Here is a 20,324-nt window from a genome sequence, read left to right on the forward strand (position 1 = left end):
TATGCGTGCCGCTTTTATGTAATGATACTCCAAATCACGGTGAACCAACCAACATTCGAATGACTCCTGGCGTTTAAAACAACTCACTTGTTGCCATGAAGCTGGAATCCTGATCCGGTGAGAAGCGGCAACCCGGGGAAAGTTTACAGTACCCGTCAACCCCGGCGTTATCAATTTGCAGAATAGTAGCTGCACCCTCATCCAGTGTCTATAAGGACGGGAAAAATGAGCAGCAAAAGTTTTAACATAACCAATATATCCCACGGCTCCATGTCGCTGCCTGGAATGGTTTCCGCAACGGAACTGACTATCTGGATGTCTGTGCAATTTGGCACTGCTGGGATTGCATCCAGTCTCATGATTTTGCTATTATTAACGATGTGCCGACTGAAAAAATGGAAAAGTGGTTCCGGGATATTAATCCTCCACTCTGTCAGCCTCGACCTCCTCTACTGTCTGGTTGCCACGCCTACAACCACACTGCCGGTTTATTTAACGCAAATGCGCATTGCATTCTCTTATCAATGTTCACCGGTATATTTCTTTGTCCTGGTCAACATGGGTATAAGCAACTGGACGTGGGCAGTACTCGCACTAAACCGCTTCATCGCTATCATTCTGCCTCATCGTTATGCTGCATTCTCTTCCCGGCAGATATCGTTTGCTGCGCTGCTCTTTGCCTGGGTTCTGTCTATCGTCGTAATGCTTTCATCGACCAACGTTGTCCCGGGTTTAGTGTATGGCAGACACCCATCAATTGGCCATTGTGGAAGAGTTTCAGGGAAGGGAATCATTGCTGACGTGATGGTGGTATTCGGGAGTTACATTCCTGTTGCCATCGCGGGCTTTACATACGGAAGTTTGTACGCCTTGCTTGGATTTCAACGATTAGGCTGGAATACCAATTTGCAGATGGATGGGTTGGAGCGGCGAACCCGGAAACGACGACTGGCCACTGTCAAAGCACTATTTTTGTCGTTCATCCTGAACTGCATGACCATACCTGCTCCAGTTTTATTGTCTACGTATTTTACCACGGTATGGTCCAAGGATATCCGGTCATCGATGTACTCGAGAACAGTGCAATTAGTGGCCTACGCTGCGAATCCGGTCAGAATTGAAATGACATTTATTGGTCTGATCACTGTATTTATGTCAATTTTTGTAGGTGATACTCTTCATTGTTGGGACGGAGTACAGAGCAGCACTGAAAACAGACGTTGAAAAATGCTTTGCTTTTTTACGAAAAAGAACGGTCAAAAGGAGCAAGGTCATTCCATCGCAAAGGACTGCTGGCGACTTGTCTCACCAAGCTCGTATCACAACTTCCAACTAATGCCAAAATCTGGATTTTTTGTGCCAAAGCTGTGTCTTCTCAATCTCTACTCTGCCTGAAGCACCATTTTACTTTATTGCGTGAATGTTGACAAACTAACACCCACATAATGTTGACAAACTAACACCTACATAATTCACACACACACACACACACACTTCCTTTAGTGTTTTTAGCTATTCAACTTTTACAGGGAAATCAGAAAGTGTTGTCTGGAGCTGCTCCATGACTGCGAACTGCTTAATGTTTTACCCATTAGTAGAGCTCAGCCTAGTAAGATTAAATGGACAACCATCTAAAGATTGAATTATTTTAATGAAATCTGGCACAATAATTAGCATCGAGCTACTCTGTATATGCTTCAGCAGATGCAACACGCAAACGAATAATTATTATTTCCGTAAAAGTGTAGTAACTAAACCGTTTGCACTCAAATACCGTTGCAATAAACAAAAAACTATTGATACGACTGTCCTACTGTAATTTATCGTAGTCAGCACCGCCGCGGTGCGCAAAAAGAAAACACAGTCCCATTGAACCATATGACCACTGCAATGAAACTATCCAGAAACCATGTCTGCAAAGCGTGCTTCAGTCCTCAAAGCAGCCATCCAGTGCTGCGAAGGTAATACGGGTCAAAACAGCAATGTCCAGTTTGCGAAGATCCATCTGATTCCATCGCTGTGAAGTGTCATCAAGATGAAAAGAATTGAACCTGGATAGTGGATACATAAGGTTTCGTCGCATATTTCAGTATACCAAACAAAAAGTACCTGTAGTTGACGGTTAATTACAGAGTTTCTGGCAGATATTACGTCACTTACAGTTGTAGAAAAACCCGAATTCCGGTCCACTGTTCCGGATAGTTCAACGTTCGAACCCAGCGCGCATGCATCGCTGTGACCTTTTCGTGCACACTCGGACTGACGACCGGGCAGTGGTCGTTCGCCGCTGCTAGAAGAATGCGGGTCTGCTCAGCGGGCGCATCCACGGAGCGAAAGCTAAGACAGGGAATGGTTAGTTGAACTTCAACCAGACACCTGCGTATCAGCGCTCTTTCAGAGTCCGGCAAACCCGGTACAGAATTTAGTATCAATCGCGCGGCTTTGGAGAATAACAGAGTCGCCGTGAAGTTGACCAGCATAAACTGCTCACACACCTCCATAAACTCCGATAAACCGTGGCATTCCCATGTTCGATTAAGAGCATCACGGCCAATGGTTAGAAATTCGTCAGTAATGCCATCCCGAGCGTTCTTCACCATGATTATGGGCAAACGGACGTCTTTGCGGACAAGTGTGGTTCTGATCATTCCCATTCTTGTGGCGAGATCGAAGCCATCCTGAAAATGCTTCCCGTCCTCAGTGAGTGCCAGCGTGTGCGTGCGGGTAGAGATAACATGGTCCAGCGCACCACAAACAAAACATCAATTGACAAAGCCGGAAAGCCGAACAGTACCATGTTTTCTTCACGGCGCGACTGGTTGTGCACCATCGATGAAACGAGCAATTCTGATATACAGAGTACTACCACCTATGTTTATGACGCAACGCTAACCGCATTCTGCTTAGCTTCTTTAATGTATAAAGATTTCAATACTGAAACATCCAAGAAGGTATACCATACTGTATGTACGTTAGTGCGCATAGATGCCGTTTCATAAAAATAAAAACCACCGTAACTTGCCTGCTCGTGCGTAACTGCGAATCCACATCCAGATAACGCAGAACAGAAGCCAAAATAGAATGCGGCAGTTCGACGATGGACATTTCTTCAAAATCTGCAAAATGCACGTATCACGCAACATAAGAAATGCAAGATGGAAGTACTATGTGAAAACCTTGTCACCCGATTCTTGTGCTAAAGTTATACTGCCAGCTGGAGCGCGCTCCACGGAGTCGCGTCGGTCAGTGGCTTTACTTTTAGGTTCTCCGTAAGATAGTCGTCGCACGATTTTTTCAACGAGTCTTCGTCCCAGAATATGCCGCTACTGTGCGCACTAGGAAGCACTTCGGCACATATGAAAATGATGGTATCCGATTCTACTCGCACGAATACTCGACAACCGATATCGACGAAATAAACCCCATGCGGATGTCCGGGAGAATTACAAACAAAATGCATCTGGTCCACCGACATGTTTCGGACGAAGCGACAGTCAACATGACCCACATAATATACATCAGTGCTGTCCACTATCAATCGGCATGTGCGGGCTAAAAACGTCGGGATAAAATCTACGTCTAGCAACATTTGCGCTCTGGGAAAGCTGATGACGTGTTTCCTGTACACGAACCCTGTGGTTCGTTCGAAGAAATTTTCCCCATCATACGGCATCGGCAACCGTTTGACGCAGTGGTTTCGATGTACCATAAACTGTGGGTTCATCCCATCAGAACTGTCACCCTGCAGACGCACAACGTAGAATGGCCAGGCCTTCTGGTCCACGATGGTACCCGGCCAGAACACTCTCGGATCAGCAGGGGTTCGCCGCAGCGCAACCTGAATCGAAGAACCCGCATCAGTTGGCGGAGATAACGGATAACGAAAACGGTGCGGCCAAAGATGGCTGGAATGAATCCACTGGGCACTGATGCTGTTGGCATCAAAGTCGATGTACAAGTAAGGCCCATCCAGGTCCTGTACGTACCCCAACCACCATTGCCCGTTATCACGCTGCACCAGCACGGTATTCCCGTAGTTTAGCTCACGGGAGCCCGAAAACAACTTACGATGGTACAGAGTTGTCGCGTTCATGGTGTAGAATAGTCCACACTATCAGCATACGGAAGAATCTGCGAGAAATCAAGACACAACAAAAAAGAAATTGTTGCTATCGTACCAATGAAAATAATTATTATGAAAAACGACGGCATAGCATGGCACGATTGTGAAAAAACTTAAAAACGTATGGCATTTTACGCATCGATACGAGATCGGCGATCGCTGTGACAGGTCAGAATGTGGGCTCCAGGGCTTGGCGAATGGCGAACCATACAGAACAGCCGAAACGCGACAGTCGTATAGCCCACTTGCGCATTGTAAGTATCTGTATGTCTGTGCTAAAAGTTTCGGCCACAAGCGAAATTCCCACACGGTTCGCCTCCCGTGTATGGTTGAAATCAAATTGGTAAGTATAATATTAATACATCAACCGTCAAAATTTAATGGAAATTTAATATATAATGATGACGTGGGTCCGGTCAGTCTTATTTTCTTGCCTAATTTGCAACCCTCGGTGTGCATATTTCACGAGAACGGTAGCAGCGCAGTGAGTGGTACCTCTGTCGAATGACGGGAATGCAAAAACAAGCTGCTGTCTGCGGCAATTTTAAGTTGCAGCGTTAATTCAGTATCCGCCCAGCTTATCAAAAGCAGCTTCAATTTTGTAAAAGCAGGAAATTACAAAAAAAGACATGTGCGTACGAGAAAAGCAAAAGGAATCTGCACGGTAAAAGTTGTAAATTCAAACGGCATTATTCGTAATTGCAAGACGAAGGTAGGTGAGCAATGACACAAACATAATCTGAATTTCGGACATATTCGGCAACAACCCCCAGCTTCCCCCCCACACCCCAAAACGATGTTGCCAAAATTTAAAGATTTTGGCAACATCGCAAGCTGCCTGCCAGAGCCATGCTGCCGAGCACGGCAAGTTTCCAAACGGGACGAAAAGGCCAGCCAGCCAATCATAATCGTTCAGTGACGTCATGAATTTTTAATTTTCGCCGACAGCATCAAAAACATTTATCGCCAGCAGCACGCCCTGAGTTTTCGCATCCGCTACATTAATAAGTCGACATAAGAGATTGGCGGATTGCCCGCTTGCGCATTATACCAGTTTCCAGTTTGTACGTATGTGCGTTCACTTTCAGTCACAACTCTCAAGCGAAATTCCCACACCATTGGCCTTCCGTGTATGGTTTAATCAACCATAATGCGCGGACCGTTAAAGTTACTAGTGCATTAGCGCTGCAACTTGTATGTGTACAAATTACGCATGCATACATATAACTAACGTTAGAACCGCCTGAAAACTGGCTTGTATGTATGGGTCGGAACGTGTTCGAACGCGCTGGTGTGCGGCATGGCAAGCTACTTCGCATATACACATACAAGTAACCTATCCGACTGCCAGTCGATGTTGAAAATTTATCGAATTTAAATTTTAATTGTCACATTTTTTAGTGTCATTTGAAGCACTAGGTTCTTGATGTTCACACCTGATTGTAGATCAGATCAATTCTGTAGCTTCTGATAAAGTTTAGTTTGTGGAATAGTTCTGCACCTTTTATTTCTAAAGTGTGTCAGTCAGGTGCAATCTGAACTGTGTGATCAGCGAAGAACCGAGCTTTGGTCGGCGGATTCAAAATGGTGTTTATTCCACGCAGCGTGTCGCGTTTGTCCGTACGCTCTGATACGGCCAGCGTTTCGGGAGACACAACGGGTAAGTTTATTCAAAAAATATTTCTGTGTTTCGAAGACTGGATTCCGAAATGACTAGTGTCCGAAATGACTGGTTTCCGAAATGAATGATTTCGGTTATCGTACAATGCTTTGCACATACTTGCTTTTCAATTTTGCACTTGCTTTTGCGTTGTACTGTGTTGATTTTGTAAAGTTTGATTTTTAGATATCGAGACTCATGCAGGAGTGGAATACGTCCGACAACAAAGCAGAGGCTTTTAAAAAAGTGGAATCAGGTAAGACTTGGTTTAACCTGTGCCTGTATCGCGCTTACGTATATGATAAAAACGTATGGCTCAGCTTTCAAGCGGATGGCTGCAGCGAGCGCCGATGTTATTCCGGCTGGAGCAGAAAGCGAAGAGGAAGAGACGCCGAGTGAGCGCGCAAAGCCTGGCATTCCGGCTGAGCCAGGATATCCGGCTGTGCAACGAGGTACATAATTATCAGAAGTTACTGACTTTTTGGCGTAGTTCTTCCTATTGTAGAAACCCAATACGTGTGCTTCAACTGTCGAAAGCCAGACCCGGGGCACACTACCAGTCAGTGCCGCCGTTGGAACAGTCGCCGATTTCAGCCACGTGACGGGGAACGAGCAAAAAAATTCAAGGAATCTTTGGAGGTAATACTTAATTTCAGCACACAATTCAGCCAGGATATCCGGCGATACTGCAGAGGCAAAGTTGAAACTTAAAACATTTTATAATTATTTATTGATTGCTGCTGTTTCAGGAAAAAGAACGCTCTGTGCGCCGCATGGAAGAGGATCGCAAAGCGGAAGATGCAGAAATACGTGCCCTACGCGACGACGAAATTCGCGCTGAGCGAAACGCCCGTGAAGAGCGCTATCGACGCGAGGACCGCGAGCGGGCGGAACGTCGCCGTCGCGAAGATCGCCAGTGGGAGGATGTCTGGGCCGAAAAATTGCGTGCCCACCGAAACATTCGTTTCTAGGTAATTATTTTAAATAATCAATCCAATCTGCTCTACCGAACGTTAGCGAGCCGGATAACCTGGCTATTCACCTGATTACAGGTTTGCAAATGCAAAAGCCATGGAATGATTGGATTGTTTTATTTTTTTCTCACTGGAATCTGTGGTGTTTTGTTAACGCGGTTTTGTGTTTACCTCCTCGCATATTTACATGAAAGTTTAGTAACTGGCAGTGATTCTTTTATTGAGTGTTGTTTGATGAAAAGCTCAACGATAAGCCGACAGTAAGTTCCAAGTAACCAACGTGACTCTGGGAATGATTAAATTCTGAAACTGATCAAGTTTACGTAACTGCAGATCGCCGGCGGTACAAAATCGTACACAAAAAGTCATATTTATTCCCAGCAAACAGTTTAATATAGGGTTTTAAGTTATTTTGTTAACCTTATCTAAGTTTTGCCAAAATGGCGCGCAAGAGTGACACTTCTTCGCGATTTAATTTGAAACAAAGGCGCCGAGCTCTGATTACTAAGGGACGACAAAAATACAGCCGGAAAACCTGGCTCTTACTGCTTTATGCCGCAGCAGCGTTTATCGTGGATCGTCAAGAAAAAGAACTGGAGAAGTTTTATGTGAGACACGAGCTGGATTTGCGATCCATGGAAAACGACAAGTTCAAGCATTTTTTTCGACTAGAGTGCTACAATGATTTTGAAAGGCTGTACCGTGCACTTATGATACCGTGTGTCATCCACTGCAGCAACAACTCGAAGGTGAGCGGACGCTTCGGCCTAGCTGTCGTCTTAAGAAGACTTGCTTATCCAAATCGATGGGGAGATTGCATGGAGCTGCTCGGTCGTGAAAAAAGCCAGTTATCAAGAATTTACAACGCGACAATTAACATCATTTACAGTAAGCACGGCCACCTTTTAAACTCGTTGACCCAACCCTGGTTGTCGAAAGAACGCATAGCGGTCTACGCTGCCGCTGTGAAAAGAGCAAGCGAAGGAATTTACGGTAACGTTTAAGCCTGGTTAGCCGGCTGATCATGGGTGACCATGAAGATAACATTTTGAAAACATTTTTATAAATTGCAGGCAACTGCTGGGGTTTTATTGACGGCACCGCGCGTCCTATCTGTCGACCAGGATTTTTGCAACGATTGTACTATTCCGGTCACTGCCGCGGTCACGTCATGAAATATCAAAGTATTGTTGCTCCGGATGGACTCATCATAAACATGTGGGGACCCTGTGAAGGTAGCCGACATGACGGATATATGGCTCGTGAATCCAGAATACGTGAGCGATTGCAAGTGAAAAATTTTGAATGGGGAAAGCCGTACTGCTTATTCGGCGATAAAGGGTATTGCCTTTCTGAGGAAATACAAGTGCCTTATAAAGGTCCGCGAATCACACCAGCGGAAGAGCGATTTAATCTGGTAATGTCCAGATGCCGAATAGCAGTGGAATTGGGGTTCCAAAGGATTTGTTCATTGTTTGCGTTTAGTAATTACCGAGAAAACAACAAATTATTCTGGCAGCAGACTGGGAAAACCTATCTTGTTTCTGCTATACTTGCCAATTGTTTGACTTGCTTGTACGGGTTTCAGTTAATTTATCAAAAATATTTCGTACTTCCACCATCACTGGAGGATTACCTTCGCACAAAGGAACAGCGAAGAAAGCCTGGATAACCGGCTGAAGCCTGGATAGCCGGCGGTGATTGTAACGTTTTATTGTCAAGTATTTTTCTGAATACAAATAAAATGTTTACTCAGCTATTTTAACATTTTCAGACGCCTGAGATTTTTTTGTAGTTTTAGATTTTTTAAGAAAATCGCCCATGAATCCAATTAACGTTTTGACTTCATCCGATCGTTTTTCTTGCTCTTTTTCGCGATGTTCCATTTCAATTTTAAACCGCTCAAGCTCCAATTTTCGAACGGCTTCTCTTTCGGCTCTGTCACGTTCCTCTTTTTCGATTTGCTGTTGTCGAATTAATTCTCTTTCCGCACGGTCTTCTTTGTCCTTTTGAATCCGCTCCGCTCGATCAGCATCGGCTTTTTCTTTTTCCGCAGCACGATCTAGGGCCCGCTCTTCCCGCTCCATAGCGCTAGTAATGCGTTCTCCGTCAGACATCTTTTCCACTGCCGATTGCAGCCCACCAGCCAAAGCAGCTATTTGCTGTCTGCTACCGCGAATGTGGGTTGCTTTTTTTCGCGCTGCTTCAGCAACTTCTTTAATGCCTTTGAAAGGTGACTTTTTCGGTGTCTGAACACCAGCCGGCTTTCCGGCTTTTCTTGCAGTAGCCATAGCGCCTTTCATAAAGCTTTCATTCGCGACTGAAATTTCTTCGCTGGAACTTTTCAAAAGGCTTTTTTCGTCGGAGCCGGATAGCCTGGCTTTTTTATCCAGCGTGGAAAATGATTCAAATTGACCGTCCTCACCAACTGTCAATAACTCGTCCTCTGCAAAGCAGTAACGAGTCTTATAAGTACAGCAAAAAAAACACCCGTTGACTCGAGCAGGGTAAATAATTCAAAAAATTTGCATTTTTCAGTATTACGTACTGTCAAATCGCATGTCATCGCAGCGTTCGACTAAATCGCCATTCTCAAAATCTGCATCGTAGCTGTCTGTATGGCCACCTAATCCGTTGTCCATTAAGTCGCCAAACTTTTCCACGGACATTCCACTTGTCATTGCAAGCTTAGTTGCCCTTGCACGTATGGCAATGGCAGCATCTTTTTTTGCCTTTTCAGGTTTGCGAATAGCCAGAGGTGCCGATTCTTTATAATTAGAAATTTGCTCCATGACCTGGTCAAACGTAAATTAGCCAATTATATACACGTCAAGCAAACTACGCACAGAAGTTCAACTGTGAAAGCGCAACAAAAATCCTGAAAAATATAAATACAAACTTAATTAACAAAAAAGGGAGAACGCTGCTTAGTTAACGATAAGTAAATATAATTTTACGACATTAACATAAATGAGCCTGGATATCCGGCTGCATAAGGCAAGCACATCTACGTGTTTAAACTAAAACAAATGCAGAATGAAACAGCTAAAACAGTCAGGATTTACCTGCATATATTCGTCAAAGACTTCGATGTCTCTTTCCGTTCCCGTAGGGCGATCTTCGTTATCGATGGATTTATACGTCTTCAAATGTCGCTGCACCACAGCTTTGATGGCATTTATGTCGGTCTCTCTAACGTTGATTTTATCATCTCCGTTGGCTAATTTTACAGCTGAAACCCACGCTTCTCTTCGCTCCACTGATTTTTCTGGATAGTCGAATGGATTCTTTTCCAGCACCGCTTTCAGCTTATTCAAGGTTTTTTCGTCTGCAGGAATTCGCTTGCGTTTGTACCTGGTTTGCGTTCCGAGAGCCTCTTCTCCATCGCCCGATTCTTCAATTTTAGCCGGATCTCCAGGCTCAGCCGGTTTTCCAGGCTTTTGTGGATTGTCGTAATCACCTTCCATTTCAACTTCAACATCTCCCGGAAGTCCAGTGGAATAAGATGGAACTGGAGCTTGTACTGCACCTGGCTCTGATTCCTTTTCCGACTGTGTGCCAGCAGTGGATGGCTGGTAGGATTTCATGTAGGATTTACGATAGGCCTCTGCTAAAGATGTACTTTGTCCGTTCGCCGGTGCATTTTGATTGCGCTTAATCGCAAACACTTGCCCGGGTTTATTAGGGTCGGTAAAAAATATATGCGTATCCGCTGAGATTGGTTCTTTTGCAGACATTTTCACTAAATGAAATTATTGGAAGTAAATTGTTGATTTTTTTAATTCAATCAAATAACAAAGAACTATAAAGTTTTCAGAAATGGGCAGCTCGGTAATTTTCGGACATTTTGCCCATGGATTTACTACACGGACAAGTGCTTACTGCTTCGTAGCAGCACGATATGTATGCTAGGTCCAAAAATGCGCAAGAGGTGGAGTTATCATCCATACACGTAAGGCCCTTATGTGTATGGATTTTTGGTTCCGCCCTCATCCAAACATACATCTAATTTGCGCGGCAGCGAATCGCCGCGTTGTGGGTTCGGTCATGACGTAACTTGTATAGATGGATCCTTACTTGTCGGCCATACAAGTAACCAACGCACATGGTCTACTGAATCAGCACCACACAGCAAAATGCGTATAATCTTACCTGAAACTGAAAGGGATGGCCAAAGCAACGGGTGTAGCAGCAGTCAAACGGAAAGCAGGAAGAGTTAGAACTTAGAAATACCGTTTCCTGGGAGAACACTGTCTCTTTTCCGTTCGCAATGGAAACGATGGGGGTTCTTGGAGAAGCCGGGAAAGACATGGTCAGTTTCATTGAACTCATAATTCACTGAAAACCGGAAAACGCCGATTTACCGCATTCCGTAGACAACGCATTAATTTAGCGAGAATGAAGAGAAATATGGCTGCATTTTTGGGCATAGCACTTTTGACGGTTGCCGGGCAAAACAAATTTGTTGAAGTGAACGATTTCGGTTGTTTTTGTGATTTGTAATTGTAGTGAAATCGTTGTTGCTGCACAAGAAGGCAACGAATAAATAAAGAACTGTAGCAATATTTATTGAGCGTATTATACATAACGGTAACGTGAGACCGATCCGTCCGGTTTTCTTGCACATAAGAGAGTCCGCAATTCGCAATCCGTGGTGTGCATATTTCATGAGAAAAATAGCAGGGCAGTGAGTGGTATTAGGCGTCTAAGCATAAGATTTTAAAAAATGAGAAATGTTTCACAGCTCCGGGAAACATTACAGCAAAGCTTGAAGCGCAGATTATAGCGTGCGGCTTGCACTAATTTTATACTAATCCCGCATGACCTCCAACTAGAACAGGTAGTCAAGGTCAACTTACTGCGATTTGCCTTATTTTTTTTACGAAATTCCTTTGCGAACGCCAAAAATAACGTTGTTGCAAATGACAGAAAGACCTGATGCCCGAATTTACTATGCACAGTGATAATTCGTAATGTTTTGTTTCGTAAGTCCCAGAACTGCACGTGCTGTATTCTTCAGAACGGACAACTTCTGATGTCTGTGCTGCGTGGAGTAAACAACAATCGAATGGCTCCTAGCGTTAATTATTTATAGTCAAATTTCAGTTTTTCGCACCAATAGCTGGAATCTGCTGAAAAGCGGCATATGGCGTGGGAAAGATCACACCCGTAAATCCTGGAATTATCAATTTGCAGAACAACCAACAATAGCACCACACTGCCTATTATGAAAGAAAAATGAATACTAGTAGCAAAAGTTTTAACACGGCCAACATATCCAACGGCTCTCTGTCGCTGGAACGATTACCGCAGCGGCATGGAACGGTTTCCGCAGCGGAGTTGACCGTCTGGATATGCATGCAATTTGCCATTGCTCATGATTGCTGGCGCTGCAGCCAGCCTTATGGTTCTGTTCTTGGCTATGATTTTTCGGCTTAAAAAATGGAAAAGTGGGTCTGGGATGTTACTCATCCACTCTGTCAGCCTCGACCTCATTTTCTGTCGGGTTGCCGTGCCGACAACTACATTGCCGATCTACTAATTCTACTTGACGCAAATGCATTTCTTATTTCCGTATAACTGTTCGCCGTCATATTTCTATCTCCTCCTCAACATTTGCTTGGGCAACTGGACATGGGTGGCACTCGCATTCAACCGCTTCGTCGCCATCATTCTAGTATTCTACCTCACCGTTATGCCTTATTCTGTACCTGACGCGGGTCGTGTGCTGCCCTCCTCTTTGTCTGGGTCGTGTCCATCCTTGTCAGTCTTCCGTCAACGAATGTTGTCCCGGGTTTACTGTATGGTAGTTTACTATCAGGTCATTGTGGAACGGTCATAGGGAGGGGAATCGTTTATAGCCTTATGCCAATATTCGGGACATACATTCCTATTGTCATCCTGGGAGTGACGTACAGCAGTCTGTTCATCTTACTCGGATTTCGACGATTCGGTCGAAACAGCAACGTGGCAGTGGATGACGGGCAGCGGCGCACCCGGAAACGACGATTATCTATTGCTAAGGCGCTATTCTTCGCATTTATACTCTACTGCTTGAGCGTACTTCCGCCCGCTATCCTCACCACTTATTTTACCGCGGTGTGGTCAGAGAATCTCTGGTCAACATTACACACTAAAACGGCACAGCTAGTACTGGCATACGCCGCAAATCGGTGAGATGGAGGCAGGCATTTGAGAGACAAGTGGTTTAATAAACTGCAATAAACTGTTTCTATTACATATGAAGTTATTTTGGTTTCAGGTGTTGTTTGTTGTTCGCTATTGGCGCGGAATACCGAATAGTACTGAAAGGAGATCTTAAAAAGTGTTTTTCTTTTGCAAGAAAAAGACGGGTAAAAGTAGGCATAGTAATTTCGCCGGTACCATCGTAAAGAGTACAAGTACTCGTAGTTATCTGACGCAGTTGTCAATGGGGTACATCGTACACCGAGACTATATAACTGGAGCACAGATCTTTGTACGTAGCGATAATACTGGTTCGTACGAGGTGTAGTCTTATACACTTCCTTTTCATGTCTGGTAAACATCCCGTTATTCTGTTCATGGTTGGCTGGTATTTACAGTCAGAGCTGACAGAACATGATGATATTCTAGTGATTTTATTCCCAATATCTCATTAATGAACAGCAGTTCCTTGAATCATTAAAAATTAAAAGGATAATCATATTTTTGGTTTCCAGTTATAAGCCAAGTAAACGCTTACAAAACGACTTAAGGATTCAAGCCATTAGTATGATTAAGCATACCGGTGTACGACCAACCGCCGTATAATAGCGTATGCCAAACGCTTTAAACAACTTTTGAAAATTTTTCGAATGAGGGTGATTAGAAACTTGTGGGTGGCATTCGGTGGCATCATCTGGCATGTGATATGAAAGCAACATAAAGATGATGCGCCGGATTTAACTGAAGCAGTGCAGAGTGCGCATATCTTTCATCGCGTCCACAAGTACATCGACTGATGTCTCTCCACATTTCTCCACTAACGCTGTCCGTGCCGCCGTGCCATTCAAGCGCTCCATAAACAACTGAGAAACCCTGGAACGGACAAATCAGAAATGTTGGGTTAATGTATTTGTTATCGTGCAGTATTGAGTTTTTAACTATGCAGCAATTAATATTTGTTTGTGTACCCTCATTTTCTTTTTCTAGAACTGTACGGCTATTATAGGCATATTTCAATGGAAATAACGTCTACCGTGCTTTTACCGTAAACAAAATAGTAGTATCGGTGGTATGCAATATTTCATACTGTAAACCCACATAAAAATTTGAAAAGTGAAGGATATCAATTAAAAATATACAAAATTTCAAAAACAAACCGTTTAGTGAGCTAAAACTAAAATGTATGTGTATGTTGGTCAATTCAGTTCAAGACAACATACTCGCACAAATTATGCTGTGCAGCGGTAGCATTAGGAGAGATGTCTTCGTAATGGTTCCAATCAAAGTTCAAAACTCTCTGTCCAAACCCCGAACTTTTCTTGCTGCAGTCCACCATAGCGCGGGTAAACGGAAGAGAGCCACGCGGCAGCTGACAGAGTTTAGCCGCTGCACTGAGAAACTCGGCATGGAACCATCCTTTTCCCACCTTATTGAGCTGAAGGTGTTCAAAAATACCCGGACAATCTTGATTCAAGCCACGAAAGCAGTGTGCCGATTCGTTGATTCCCCTGCAACACGATCGTATGTTTCGAAGCAGGCAGACACGATTACAGCAGACTACCTAATTATCTACTAATGAAACTGAATAATCAGCATCAGCTATACCGGCAGAACGTTTCGGCTAATGGACGATGCGTGTTAATGTATTCGTCCGTCATCGGCCATGGAGCAGCTAATACTTCGGCTAATGAAGTGTTTCCAAAATAATCGTGGCCAGTGCAATGGAAGAACCGGTTTTCACAGCCTTCTTTGTAACTGTGTGCAAAAGGATAAAAAACCAACGACGCTGCAATAACAGATAGGAAGAAAAGCTGCGCCATGTTTTTCGGCATCATGAGCTTTTTTATTAAAAGCTCATCTAAAAGCGAGCGCTAATCAATATTCAATAAACAAAATGTGCAGGCAATTCTACCTGTACATACAGTATACAGACTACAGTATACAGCTTATGCTACGATAATCACACATCTCTGCGCATCTTGTGTTATTTTGATTGTGTAATAACTAATAAGTCAGTTTGTAGCCGCGAACAGGAGATTCTTAAGGAAGATTAAAAACTGCACAGCATATCTGTATCTATGTACTCGACTTTGGCACCAGCAGTGGGTGCCGCTTTGCACCGGTGGAAAATGATATCAGTCGTTTCATATACCATACCAGTATCAATAAAAGTATTTTTCGACGCATGCGGCAACGTGCTCAACTTGCCAAAAACGGCCACGGCCAAGGTAGCTGTGAAGTACAATACTGGGTGCTTTTTCTGCACAGGTATAATGTACATGTACAGCCCACAGGGAACGGGAGAACTGAAAGAGGAAGCGACTACTTACACAAACGAAAGACAGTGTTACAGTACAGGTACCCTTCAGTCATAAAATTTTGGCAAAAAATACCCGTAGTATCTCCACTATCTCGTACTCTGTCGGCGACCTTGGTAAAACGTTTAAAAAACAGAATAGTCTCTAATATCATCGAGAGCACGATTTAGTTTGTCTTTATTCTGCGGTTTTGAGTGCTTTTTTTTGTTTGAATCTAAAATGCTCAGTTTCCAAATTTCTGGATTATCTGTCTAATTGATGCTCGTACTTTCTTGCCTCGTTCGTCCTCATTTTTCCATAATTGACATATATTACTCGTAACTCACTTGATCACAACGTCCTTATCCTAAAGTAGGACACTATTCCGTAATAAGATTTTATAATTGCAGTCGTACATCGTGCACTGAGCCGAAAAGGTCATAAACCGCTTAGCTAAATTTAACGAAATAATGTGAACGCGATCCAGCCTTTCCGGTTTCAAGAACAAATAAAATCCCGTTCGTAATTTCTGTGTGGATGCTGCACATGAAAAATATTCATTAACTACACACTGATTTCGTGACATTTAAGTACCTTGAAACGGTTGCCTGTTCCCAAGTTCCTGGAAGCACTGCAACTTCATGATAATAATTTTCAGAAAAATTATTGTGTCAGGTCCGATTCCCTTACTATGACTGCATGCGCGGATAGGAAGAGCCTACCTACATGGGTGAATGAACAAACAACCAACGGAGTTCACAACGTTTAAATGGGCTTCATGGTTAGCGGGAACACAAATAGGAGCGGCTTCACGTAATGAACGCAGCACACAATTAATACCTGCATAACTGCTCCTACACAATTGTTCCTTTTTATATGAAGCCATCGTTTTACATATCAAGGCATTTGTTTAGATATCCCTAAAGGAAAAATGAGCAACAAAACTCTGAACATCTGGAACGCGTCCAACAGCTCATTTCTACTGCGGGAGACGTTCTCCGCGACCGAAATGAATATCTGGATTGGCGTGCAGCTTAGCATTGCTGGTTGTGCCGCTGTTGTGATGATTTTCTTTGTAGTGATCATGTACCGCTTAAAGAAATGGAAAAGTGGTTCGGGCGTATTGATTCTGCATTCCGTTGGCAATGACTTCGTATTCTGCGTGATTTCTATGCCTATTACGACATTGCCGGTATATTTGACGCAACGGCACTACTCCTTCACGTATTACTGTGCACCGGTGTATTTTTTTCTCTTTGTCAACATCTGCCTGAGTAACTGGACGTGGGTGGCACTAGCATTCAACCGCTTCATTGCAATTATTCTGCCTCACCGTTATGCCGCATTCTCATCCCGGCGCGTGACATTTGCTGCCCTGCTCTTTGCGTGGATCGTGTCTATCCTCGTCAGCCTTCCCGCAGCCAATGTTGACCCGACAATTGTATACGGTAGACAGGCATCTGGGCATTATGGACGGGTTTTTGAGAAAGGGATCGTTAGCAACCTGATGCCGATATTCGGGACGTACATCCCTATAGCCATCATGGGAGTAACCTATGGTAGTTTATTTGGCTTGCTTGGACTTCGACGGTTAGGGGGGAAGAGCAGTGTGCAGGTGGACGACGCGCAACGGCGAACCAAGAAACGACGATTGGCCACTGCCAAAGCGCTGTTTTTCTCGTTCATCCTGTATTGCATGACCGTCCTTCCTCCCGTCATCCTGACAACGTATTTTATCGCCGTGTGGACAAAGGATCTCCGGTCAACGTTGTACGCGAAAACAGTGCAACTTGTAGCCTACGCTGTAAATCCGGTAAGACTTGGTACTATGTACGAAGCAAACTGGTTTGGTCATTTTTATTAATTTATTGTTTTACAGGTATTGTTGTTCATTATTGGCACGGAGTACAGAACAGCACTGAAAAAAGACGCTAAAAGGTTCATGGCGTTTTTAAGAAAAAGAACCGTCAATGTAAACAGAGTAACCCTTTCGTAAAGAACGACCGGCTTGTTCTTGCCCCCGTTCATACCCCAACTTTCCTCTGTTTAACATGATATCTAGAACTGCTGCAGTGTTTTCACTGTTTTGGGCTGTTAGCTTCGTTTTGAATCAGGCATTTTTTAATAAATACGTTTTACCCCAAAAATTAAAAGATATCCTTTAAAATTGCTTTGTAACTGCAAAGCGCATTGGGGAACATCGTAACCTGCATACTCGTAAATGCTTATCCCAGAGACGTTAAGCCAGGATAAACCAATTATTAATAAGCATATTTTTGAGAAATGTTTTTTCTCTATTAACTTTTGCCAATAGAGAAAATTAGAGAAAAAACTAATAGAGAAAAAACTCTATTAGCTTTTGCTAATAGAGAAAAACGCATCGGTACGGGCACGTCTGAAGTTTTTAACACCTCTGCCATATCTTATAAAATCCTTCAAAATCAATCTCATACAATGCATGAACTGTAAAAGGGGATAAAGCAGTAACTTAGCACCATATGCCAAAGTCTAACAAGAAAGAACACCATTGTTCCGATCCTTCCGGTTTCCTTCAATAGATTCATGCTATTCACACCGCACTTCCTGTTGTGCATGTTTCCCAAGAAATCTAGCACTCAAAGCGGCTAATTGATTTCGCGGCAACTAGGCGTTTTGAAAATACGAGTAACAAATACCGAGTCTGTATGTTTTGGAAAACGTGATCGAGTTCTGGAAAAAGTCCAGCTGTGCAATCCACACTGATACTACAAGTAGTACCACTAGTACTACGCTTTTTTAATAAATATTATTACAAACGTGTACTATACAGACAAGCAAGCATTAGTGCAATGTGCATGAAGGTCAATCACAGCTGGGGTTAGTCTCAAAGGTTTTAATTTTTATGTCTGAATACATTCGCACCTGGAAAACTAGGAGTGTGGTATTTCGACGCGCGACTTTTTGCCGCGGGACATATGGACGCTGGGCACTTCACTTTGGGACATGTCTGCATAGAGACATTTTAACTTTGCGACATTTTGCAAGGCAACTGGCCATAGACAGTTCGTCCGGGAACTTTCGAATCATGTGACAATTCGACGCAAACGATCCCGATGCGCTTAGTTTTCACAAGTCGCCAAATGTTCCAGGTTTTTCTTTTCTATATGTTAATCATAAGCCTTTGCAAGCCTTTTTATTGCGTTCTTTTATGTTCTCTTATTTTTTTCATGTTTTCTTGTGGTTTCTCATGTTTTCCTAAATAATGCTTCAAGGGTTCCATGGATCAATTCTAGTTCTGAATCTTTCTGTTTTCTTCACCGTTGCATTTAAACTAAAAACTATTATCTGATAGATGAATTGTTCCTTCGTCGAACGGGCGTCGCGGCGATATGTCCTGGCGCGGAAACGGCCTTGCGACAATATGTCGTGCGGCGTTATGTCTTGTCCACTAAAATTAAATGTCTCGCTACGAAAGTCGCGCGGCGAGAGGACATTGCGGCTAAATGTCAGCGACTAATTGTTCTCGGCGAAATGACGCGGTGCCGAATACATTAGACCCAACATTTACTTTCCTATATATAAACAGCAAAAAAATATGCACAGCCATCTTTGCCTTGTCGTTACAAAAAGGTCGATATCCAACTGGATAATCTCTCACCACCCGCACCAACGATCTGCAACGTAAACAGAATACGAATACAGATATAAATGCACCAGATCTTTTAATTATGGTAATAATGTGTTTCCGAGAATTAAATTGCAGTGACCTGTCGTATACCAACTTGGTCCGTTGTTGCTTAATGAAGCACTCAAGTCCGTATTCGTTCGTGCATTTTTCTTGCACTCATGCGGAAAATCAGGACAAGGCGCATTCTGTGCTAGCCAGTCACGAAAAGTCATGCTTGTTATATGATGCGAAAGCCCCTTCTGCGCATGGGCCAACAAACTCACAATTAAAACATTTCCTTTATTAAAATAAATTCTTCGTGCGAAAGACATCGAATATGGGCGGCATCCAATGTGGAAACCTGTTCCCATAAATGCAGCGCTGCGGTTGTTTGCGATACCTTTTTGTACTACCACATAAAAGATTATCTTCCCGTTCACAACAAGACAAGCGGCAACCACCAGGAAAACACTATTTTCTTAGATTAATATTACAACGTACAATCGAAAATATGAATATCCCTTTCGATTGACCGAACCGCGGCTAATTTACGCAGGGTTGAATCTCCAGTTTTGTTAGAATTTAAAGACGAACAAAAAATGAGCAACAAGACCTTAAGCATACCCAACTCATCAAACGCCTCGCTGCCGTTGCGTGAGCCGCTTTCAAAAATGGAGTTCAACATCTGGATTGGCATCCAGTTCTTCATTTGCGGCTGTGCCGCTAGTCTCATGGTATTGTTCCTACTAATGATGCTCCAGTTGAAAAAATGGAAAAGCGGTTCCGGAATACTAATCCTTCATTCTGTCAGCCTCGATCTGATTTACACCCTGGCCGCAATGCCCATCACTGCCCTACCGGCTTATCTGACACGGATGAACTTTTCCTTTACGTATTACTGTTCAGCGGCATATTTCGTTCTCTTGCTCACCATCTGCCTGAGCAACTGGACGTGGATGGCATTAGCATTTAACCGCTTCATTGCCATCATTTTCCCTCATCGTTATGCGACCATCTCTTCTTGGCGGGTGTCGTGCGCTGCTCTGCTTTTCATCTGGATAGTGGCCATTGTCGTTAGCCTTCCGGCAACAAATGCTATTCCGGGTATAGTATACGGTAGCCAACCATCGGGTCACTGCGGACTGGTCTCCGGGAAAGGAGTCTCTAATACCCTGATGCCGATATTCGGGTCGTACATTCCTATTGCCACGCTGGGTACGACGTATGGCACTCTGTTCGTCTTACTCGGATATCGACGAATCGGTCAGAACGGCACTGCGAGGATGGACGACGCGCAACAGCGCACCCGCAGACGCCGACTGGCCATGGTCAAAGCTCTGTTCGCGGCGTTCGTTCTATATTGTATAGCAGCACTGCCGGCCGCCATTATGACGACGTATTTTTTGTCGGTGTGGACAAAAGATCTCCGGGCGACGAT

General features: G+C 43.7%; 4 protein-coding genes across 4 annotated transcripts; 1 reads left to right on the forward strand and 3 right to left on the reverse strand.

The window, feature by feature from the left end:
- Positions 1-1,927: 1,927 nt before the first annotated feature.
- Positions 1,928-2,641, reverse strand: LOC129595866 (uncharacterized). The gene is made up of 3 exons (XM_055492996.1): positions 2,496-2,641; positions 2,161-2,337; positions 1,928-2,051 (listed from the first exon to the last, which is right to left on the reverse strand). Exons 1-3 carry the CDS (start codon positions 2,543-2,545, stop codon positions 1,928-1,930), a joined length of 351 nt encoding a protein of 116 aa, XP_055348971.1. The 5' UTR covers positions 2,546-2,641.
- A 1,260-nt stretch (positions 2,642-3,901) lies between these two features.
- On the forward strand, positions 3,902-7,041 carry LOC129595867 (histone-lysine N-methyltransferase, H3 lysine-79 specific-like). The gene is made up of 6 exons (XM_055492997.1): positions 3,902-3,958; positions 5,970-6,039; positions 6,104-6,235; positions 6,289-6,422; positions 6,533-6,754; positions 6,836-7,041. The coding sequence occupies exons 1-5, from the start codon at positions 3,902-3,904 to the stop codon at positions 6,752-6,754; spliced, it is 615 nt and encodes a 204-aa protein (XP_055348972.1). The 3' UTR covers positions 6,836-7,041.
- A 1,464-nt stretch (positions 7,042-8,505) lies between these two features.
- LOC129595868 (uncharacterized) lies at positions 8,506-10,494 on the reverse strand. The gene is made up of 3 exons (XM_055492998.1): positions 9,823-10,494; positions 9,306-9,552; positions 8,506-9,203 (listed from the first exon to the last, which is right to left on the reverse strand). The coding sequence occupies exons 1-3, from the start codon at positions 10,492-10,494 to the stop codon at positions 8,506-8,508; spliced, it is 1,617 nt and encodes a 538-aa protein (XP_055348973.1).
- A 2,864-nt stretch (positions 10,495-13,358) lies between these two features.
- On the reverse strand, positions 13,359-14,950 carry LOC129595850 (uncharacterized). The gene is made up of 3 exons (XM_055492981.1): positions 14,549-14,950; positions 14,164-14,451; positions 13,359-13,816 (listed from the first exon to the last, which is right to left on the reverse strand). The coding sequence occupies exons 1-3, from the start codon at positions 14,776-14,778 to the stop codon at positions 13,681-13,683; spliced, it is 654 nt and encodes a 217-aa protein (XP_055348956.1). The 5' UTR covers positions 14,779-14,950; the 3' UTR covers positions 13,359-13,680.
- Between the last annotated feature and the right edge of the window lie 5,374 nt (positions 14,951-20,324).

This window comes from Paramacrobiotus metropolitanus, unplaced genomic scaffold (genome assembly GCF_019649055.1).
Source record: "Paramacrobiotus metropolitanus isolate TYO unplaced genomic scaffold, Prichtersi_v1.0 Parri_scaffold0000083, whole genome shotgun sequence".
Lineage (NCBI taxonomy): Eukaryota > Metazoa > Tardigrada > Eutardigrada > Parachela > Macrobiotidae > Paramacrobiotus > Paramacrobiotus metropolitanus.

What these genes read in the sequence shown, in the direction of transcription:
- LOC129595866 (XM_055492996.1), bottom strand. Translation starts at nt 2,545, where the DNA reads ATGCTCTTAATCGAACATGGGAATGCCACGGTTTATCGGAGTTTATGG. An exon ending in GTTTATCGGAGTTTATGGAG is followed by an intron (nt 2,338 to 2,495) that starts GTGTGTGAGCAG and finishes TCCCTGTCTTAG; the next exon opens with CTTTCGCTCCGTGGATGCGC. An exon ending in ATTCGGGTTTTTCTACAACT is followed by an intron (nt 2,052 to 2,160) that starts GTAAGTGACGTA and finishes TCCACTATCCAG; the next exon opens with GTTCAATTCTTTTCATCTTG.
- LOC129595867 (XM_055492997.1), top strand. Translation starts at nt 3,902, where the DNA reads ATGGCTGGAATGAATCCACTGGGCACTGATGCTGTTGGCATCAAAGTC. An exon ending in GCATCAAAGTCGATGTACAA is followed by an intron (nt 3,959 to 5,969) that starts GTAAGGCCCATC and finishes TTTGATTTTTAG; the next exon opens with ATATCGAGACTCATGCAGGA. An exon ending in AATTCAAGGAATCTTTGGAG is followed by an intron (nt 6,423 to 6,532) that starts GTAATACTTAAT and finishes CTGCTGTTTCAG; the next exon opens with GAAAAAGAACGCTCTGTGCG.
- LOC129595868 (XM_055492998.1), bottom strand. Translation starts at nt 10,494, where the DNA reads ATGTCTGCAAAAGAACCAATCTCAGCGGATACGCATATATTTTTTACC. An exon ending in TCTTTGACGAATATATGCAG is followed by an intron (nt 9,553 to 9,822) that starts GTAAATCCTGAC and finishes ACGTTTGACCAG; the next exon opens with GTCATGGAGCAAATTTCTAA. An exon ending in CGATGACATGCGATTTGACA is followed by an intron (nt 9,204 to 9,305) that starts GTACGTAATACT and finishes ACTGCTTTGCAG; the next exon opens with AGGACGAGTTATTGACAGTT.
- LOC129595850 (XM_055492981.1), bottom strand. Translation starts at nt 14,778, where the DNA reads ATGATGCCGAAAAACATGGCGCAGCTTTTCTTCCTATCTGTTATTGCA. An exon ending in TTAGCCGAAACGTTCTGCCG is followed by an intron (nt 14,452 to 14,548) that starts GTATAGCTGATG and finishes ATCGTGTTGCAG; the next exon opens with GGGAATCAACGAATCGGCAC. An exon ending in GCACAGCATAATTTGTGCGA is followed by an intron (nt 13,817 to 14,163) that starts GTATGTTGTCTT and finishes TGTCCGTTCCAG; the next exon opens with GGTTTCTCAGTTGTTTATGG.